The 7,673-nt window shown below is 43.6% G+C and overlaps 1 protein-coding gene across 1 annotated transcript; it reads left to right on the plus strand.

Moving 5' to 3' along the window:
* LOC122467926 (olfactory receptor 49-like) lies at window positions 1-1,415 on the plus strand. The gene has a single exon (XM_043554490.1). It carries the CDS (start codon window positions 2-4, stop codon window positions 977-979), a length of 978 nt encoding a protein of 325 aa, XP_043410425.1. The 5' UTR covers window position 1; the 3' UTR covers window positions 980-1,415.
* The last annotated feature ends 6,258 nt before the right edge of the window (window positions 1,416-7,673 follow it).

Consider the following 7,673-nt stretch of genomic DNA (forward strand, 5'->3'; position numbering starts at 1 on the left):
GATGCTGCACACCTCTGATTGGCCACCCTCAGCAGAGGTCAGAGGAGCCATGCGGAACTACACCGCTGTCACCGAGTTTGTCCTGCTGGGACTCTCAGATGCCTGTGAGTTGCAGATGCTCATCTTCCTGGGGCTGCTGCTGACCTACCTCCTCACTCTGCTGGGGAATCTCCTCATCGTGGGCATCACCCTCGTGGACAGGCGCCTCCACACCCCCATGTACTACTTCCTCCGCAACTTTGCTGTCCTGGAGATCTGGTTCACCTCGGTCATCTTCCCCAAGATGCTGACCAACATCCTGACTGGATACAAGACCATCTCTCTCCCAGGCTGTTTCCTACAAAGCTTCCTCTATTTCTTCCTGGGCACCACAGAGTTCTTCCTACTGGCAGTGATGTCCTTTGACAGGTATGTGGCCATATGTAACCCCTTACGTTATGCAACCATCATGAGCAAAAGGGTCTGTATACAGCTGGTTCTTTGTTCATGGATGGCAGGATTCCTTCTCATTGTCTTTCCAAGTTCCATCATACTTCAGCAGCCATTTTGTGGCCCCAATGTCATTAACCATTTCTTTTGTGACAACTTTCCACTCCTGGAACTCATATGTGCAGACACGAGTCTGATAGAACTTCTGGGTTTTATTGCGGCCAACCTCAGTTTGCTGGGCACTCTGTCCGTGACGGCCACCTGCTACAGCCACATCCTCCACACCATCCTGCGCATCCCCTCGGCCAAGGAGAGGCAGAAAGCCTTCTCAACCTGCTCCTCCCACATCATTGTTGTGTCTCTCTTCTATGGCAGCTGCATCTTCATGTACATCCGGTCAGGCAAGGGAAAAGAGGGGGAGGACAGGAACAAGGTGGTGGCCTTGCTCAACACCGTGGTGACCCCGATGCTCAATCCCTTCATCTACACCCTGCGGAACAAGCAGGTGAAGCAGGTGTTTAAGGAGCAGGTAAACAAGCTCTTCTTATAAACCTGTGGAATTAAGAGGCTGAAACTAATGTTCCCAGGAAGGCTAACACGATTCAGGCCCCTGCAAGAAATGGAGACTTTCCCACTTAGAAAATTCTCTGCTGCCATGTTTCTGGGGTGCCAGTCACTATGCAACTCAGCATAAACTCATAAGCTCTCTAGATCCCCAAAGCATTTTTATTAATTCTCAGATTTGAATTATTCTCTTCATTCCATCTGTGTCTGCCTGGCTTCCCAACAGAATACAAAGAGCTCTTTGGGAGCAGGTCCCAGCTCTGTAATTCACCACAAGCCTCAAGCACCAACCCATTGTCATTGACCATATAAATACTCAATAAGTACTTGCACCCTAACTGGTTCTTTGGGATCTGTTGCTCCAACACCCTCAGAGGAGAGGGTGCTAACAGTTCTCTGTTAGCACTGCCCTCATTTCACACTTGTGCTCCTCTCACAGTAATACATCAGCAAGAACTCAACAGAGGACTAAGCCCAATTGCTTATTATTCTGTACACAAACTTCTTATGCTTCTTTTTATTAAAATTGATAGAAATTCCTCATTCCTATCGATAACAGCTCTCCTACCTACTGGTTGGTTACTTCTCTGAGCCTCAGTCTTCCTGTCTCTTGTGCATTGCTGGTGGGAATGGAAAATGGTGCAGCCACTGTGGAAAACTCTAGGGCACTTTCTCAAAAATAAACATAGATTTACTATACAATCCAGCCTGGGTATATACCTAAAAGGACCAAAAGCAGGGACTTAAAGAGATATTTGTACATTCACGTTTATAGCAGCATTATTCACACTAACCACAAATATGGGGACAACTCAAATATCTGCTGATGAATAAAAGGATCAACAAAATGTGCTATAAACATACAATAGGGTATTATTCTGCCTTGAACAGGAAGGAAATTGTGACACATGCTCCAAAATGGATGAATCTTGAAGACATTCTGCTAAGTGAAAGAAGCCAGACACAAAAGTACAAATATTGGATGATGCCATTTATGTGAGGTATCTAGAGTAGTCAGAATCATGGAGACAGAAAGTAGACTGGTGGGAACCAGGGGCTAGAGGTGGGGGTGGGAATGCATATTGTTTAATGGATGCAGAGTTTTGGTTTCAGATGATGAAAAGGGTCTGAGAGGGGTAGTGCTGATGATTGCACAGCACTGTGAATGCCGCTGAGCCGTATACTTTAAAATGGTCAAAATGGTCAATTTTATCTTCCATGTATTCTACCACAGTAAGAAAAATAGAGATTCCAGATAGAGCAAAACTATTTTATCTTTGACTCTCCCTCTTTCTCTTATATCAGACAGCCAATCCATTGGCAAATTCTGTAGATTATGCCTTCAAAATATACACAGCACCCCACCACTTCTAACCACCACCACCACTACTGTCTTTGTCCGTATCACCTTCCGTTTCCTCTAGGTTCTCCATCCCCTACTTGCCACCACCCCCCTGTCCCATATCCCTGGAAGAGGGCAGGGGTGGAAAACACAGGCAAGGGGGAGGTGGGCATACAGAGTTAAGGCAGATGAAGCCAACAGCACACACCTTTTCCCTCTGAAGATTTCCCACCTAAAAGAGGCCTTAAGTGGAGCAAGGAGTACCTTTTCACTTTCAGTGATGTTCAAAATTTTAACAATTACATAGAATTGGGCAACGTAATAACCCGATTCTTTGGACTTATAGCGAATGGAGAACTTCTAAAATAATATGAGTGGCCAGAAAATTCATCATACATATCCTGAATCCCATCCACTGGTCAAGGGAAAGAGAACTGTAGGAAGAATTGTTTGAATGGGTATGTAGGAAGGGGGGTAGATGGAAAATGCATATTACTAATAGAGGGTTATTATTCATAATATACAAAGACAAACCACCCAATAGATAAAGAGCAAAGGATATGCATAGATACTTCACAGAAAAGCAAACACAAAGAGCCAGTCAATAAGGCAAGATGGTCAACCATAGTAATAGTCAGGACAATTCAAATTAAAATAATAATCCTTTTGATGATTGATGTATTTTTCATTTTTAAAGGTAATAATGGAGCTGGAGTATATTATGCTAAGCCATGTAAGTCAGTCAGAGAAAGACATACCATATGATTTCAGTCATATATGGAATTTAAAGGAAAAAAAAACAGATGAACATGTGGGAAGGTTAAAAAAAAAAAAGAGAGAAAGAGAGGAAAACAAACCATAGGACACTCTTAACAAAAGAAAACAAACTGAAGGTTGATGGAGGGAGGTGGGTGGAGGATTGGGGTAAATGGCCGTTGGGTATTAAGAAGGGCAGTTGTTATGGTGAGCACTGGTTGTTACACATAAGTGATGAATCACTAAATTCTACTCCTGAAGCCAAAAAAAAATTAAAAAGTAGTAATGGTGTTATATTTACATTTTAAAGAGTACTATGGCTTTAATATTTACTGAAACGTACAGATGAAATGACATGATGTCTGGGATTTGTTTCACAATAATATGGGAAAGGGGAAACTGGGGGTGTGTGTAGGTGAAAGAAGAATGGACATGACTTAGTTATTGTCAAAGTTAGGTAATGATTATATGGAGGTTCATTATATAACCTCTCTACTTTTGTATATGTTTGAAATTTAATAAAAAGTTAAAAAGATAACAAATACTTCAAACAAGAGGTAACTTGAGTAGTATACATGGCAATGCAACAAGAAAAAATATGTAAGAGATGTTGCACAGGCAGAACCTGCTAGGGCTTGGGTACTAAAGAGGAAAAACGATCACAGGAAAAAACAGAATTAAAGGAGAGCCCCGGATATTGAGTCTAGGTAATCCAAAAGATGTTATCACAGAAACAAAGCAGTAAGGAGAAAAGCTGGCTTAGGAGGTTCAGAGTTGGTCCTGTCTTAGGCAACTGTATTGTGGACACAGCAAACTTGGGATAAGCATGTTGACTAGGACAAGGACTCTTTTTTTTTTTTTTTTTTTTTTTTAAATGTTAGATTGTTGGTTGGTTGGTCGTTTTTTTGAAATAGAATGCACCAGTCGGGGAGGGGCAGAGACAGAAGGGGACACAAGATCTGAAGCAGGCGGGGCTCGAACTCATGAACTAACCAACTAACAAACTGTGAGATCATGGTCTGAGCTAAAGTTGGGCACTCAACCAACCAAGCCACCCAGGCACCCCATGAGACAAGGAACTCTTCGTAACAATTTCCGGTGGCAATGGAATTGTCTACTTGTCTATTTCTCATTCTCATTGTTTAGTTTACAGCACAAAAGCTATCCAAAAAGCAGAATTGTCATAGAGCTGAGAAGAAATTGTGATGTTAGTATTTGTAAGCCCGTCACTAACCACTTGGATGATGAAATCTCTATATTCAAATCCAGAGTAACAAATACTACTCTCTAAGACTTTATATGATAATCATTAATGAGTAAACTAAGCTCAAGATTTAGAGTATAAAGAAAGTTCAAAGTAGCTATCATCAGCAGAGAGCTTAAGACCAAAGGCACAGGAAGTAGGATATCTGTACTCAGCTCATCGTGCATTGAGTACCCCACTATGACACCTCAAAAATAAAAGCTAGAATCCTGAAGAGAACGGTATTCATTATCCATTGTTGTGTAACATACTATCCAAAAACTTAGCACCTTAAAACAACAAGCCTTTATTAGCTCACAGTTTCTGAGGTAGGAATCAGGACATGACTCAACTGGTGCCTCTGGCTCAGGATCTCTCACAAGGCTATAACCAAGGCATAAGCTAAAATGACAGCCACACAAGGCTCCATCTGGGAGAAGATCTGTTTCCAAGTCCCCTCATGTGGCTGCTGACAGGCCTCAAGTCCTTGCTGGCTGTTGTCTAGAGACATCAATTCCTTGACACAGGGGCTTCTCCGCAAGGCAGTTCAAAACAAGGCAGCTGGCTGCCCTCAGAACAATGAAGAGACCAAGAGAGGGCATAGAAGACGGAAACCACAGAATCTTTGGAACATTCTCAGAAGTGACATCTTATCTCTTTTCCTGTGTTCTATTCATTAGGAGCTGGTCACCAGTTCCAGCCACACACAAGGGGAGAGGATTACACACGGACGTGAATACGATACGGTACAGACCCTGGGGCCATCTCAGAGGCTGTCTATCACAAGAAGTATGTAAGACCAATCTGTGACACCAAGTAAATATGCTATCTGATGTCCCACTGAATGTCACAAACTTCTCTAACAACACAGAGACCGCATTACTTCTGTCGCTATTCTGGTAGCTAGGAGCAAACATAATCTCTATGGAATCTCCAAGAGGCTACAATGCAATCCACCTGTATAATAATTACCTAGACAGAATACTCCATCTTGGGCTCCTATAGAGCAGGGACCATGTCATCTTCATTGTTGGGTTCCCCATGGCACCTAACACAAGGTGAGTGTTCAATGAATCTTTGAATGGAATTTAAGGTAACAAAGCAATGGCTAAAAGAAGACAAGGCAGGCAAAATGGAGACGGCAGAATCCCAGTGTGACAACTCTTAAGTGGTCTCAGTGGTGGTTCCCTCTTGACAAAACCTGTCCTTTCCTCATTTGACCCTTCCCTCCAAGTTCTGGGACAATCCTGGCTGCAGGCAGGGAGATTTGGGAAAGATTCAGGCCAGCTCTGTGGGACACAGCCTCAGCCTCACTTCCTGGTAGTCCACATTCACCCTGGTGCTCCTTTTATAGTGACTAAACTTTTGCCTTGTTTCTGAAACAAAGGCTCTTGTGCCCAGTCCTGGGAATTGGATCCTGGCCTTCTATTCAGTGCCTCAATCCTGATCCTGAGAACATGCCTATTCTTCCATCCATTGAGGACGTGTTTTTCTACTTAGTTTCTGCCAGTCTGTTCCCCAACCTCTCCAGGAACTATATTCACACTCCTCAACTACCAGCTAGCCAAAAATGTTTGCCACCTGCAGACAGACTTCCCAGATATCTACTGGCTGCAGTCGATTCAAACCACCAACCACTCCCTTCCTCAAGGATCCCCTTTCTGTGCTCTGCCTCTGCCTGCCTCGCCAGGCCTGGTCATTTCCAAGGTTTTATACCCTGGCCACACTTCCTTTTCTCATACCCTCAATCCACATTTGCCTGCCCCTATTTTTTCTCCTACTCTATTGACTCTTCATCAAAAGTGATGACAATTTTCCTATGTGATTTTCCCCCCACACCCTGCAATAAATCCCCTGATCCACTTTCCTGTTCCTCTTGCCTGTTCCAATTTCTTCTTTCTACTATCTGCCAGAGTGATGCCTTTTTAAACTTTTTTTAATGTTTATTTAGTAATGAAAGACAGAGAGAGACAGAGCACGAGCAGGAGAGGGGCAGAGAGAGACACACACACAGAATCAGAAACAGGCTCCAGGCTCTAGCTGTCAGCGCAGAGCCCGACACGGGGCTCAAACCCCTGAACCTCAAGTTCATGACCTGAGCCAAAGTTGGACGCTTAACCAAATGAGCCACCCAGGCATCCTGAATGATGCCTTTAAAAATTTTTTTTTTATTTTTTAACGTTTATTTATTTTTGAGACAGAGACAGAGCATGAAGGGGAGGGTCAGAGAGAGGGAGACACAGAATCTGAAATAGGCTCCAGGCTCTGAGCTGTCAGCACAGAGCCCGACGTGGGGCTCGAACTCACAAACCGTGAGATCATGACCTGAGGCCGCTTAACTGACTGAGCCACCCAGGTGCCCAGAATGATGTCTTTTTAAAACATAAACAAGATCGTGTCCCTTCTCTGCTGAACACCTTCCAATAGCTTCCAGTTGCACTTGGAATGCACCATCCTCCTTATCACACGAGGCTCTCAAGGCTCTGCAAATCTGGAACCTAGCACAACTCTCCAGCCAAATCTCAAATCACTATCATTGTCTTCGTGACTCACTGGCCTTCTTTCTGTGCTTCAAAAACACCACCCCTTTGGCAAATCATGGTCTTGAAATACCATCTTGTCTTTGCCTGGAAATGTCCCAGCCAGTCACCTGGATAACTCCAAGCTCTGCCTTCCAGTGTGGGCTGCACTCATACTTCCTTAGGCTTGCCTTTCCTGGACATCCATCTAAGACAGGTCTCACTCCTTTTTCTTTCCTCAAACACCCACCTCTATGCCTTCATAGCCCTTCTACTGTCTTGTTAGTACATATTTACATATGTTCCTCCTCTGAATTTTAGTGTGAGAAAAAGACTAGTTTTCCAGCTTGAAGGAGAATAAATCAGGTTGTTTTTCTTTCAGATGGCAGGCCCTTTACACAGAAACAAAGATGCACAAAGTAAGGCTAAAACCTTAGGCACAAAGTATGGATAAAACCTTGGGATCTTGAGAGTGCCCTCTCAAGATCCAGTGAAGAAAAGGGAGAATCTTTATCATGTAGGGGAGTCAATGTTTTAATTTTTCACCATGCCTCGCAGGTGCCCACTGATGGATGATCACCATTCAAAAGCTACAGGACTCAGAAATCCAGGCCCTTTCTGGTCTGAGTAGAGAAGGAATAAAATTTCTATAAGCATATCCCAGCAGGTATAACCAGGGTAGGCCATGTTCACTCTTTACCCTCGCCTGTCCAACTACTGGGACCTCCTTGTTATCGGTCACTGGTGTAGTCATAACTCCTACCAGAAGTAAGGTGACTACAAAAGCAGTTTATAGGACATAATGAGGTGTTAGAGAGTG

Source organism: Prionailurus bengalensis, chromosome B3, assembly GCF_016509475.1.
Source record: "Prionailurus bengalensis isolate Pbe53 chromosome B3, Fcat_Pben_1.1_paternal_pri, whole genome shotgun sequence".
Taxonomy (NCBI): Eukaryota; Metazoa; Chordata; class Mammalia; order Carnivora; family Felidae; genus Prionailurus; species Prionailurus bengalensis.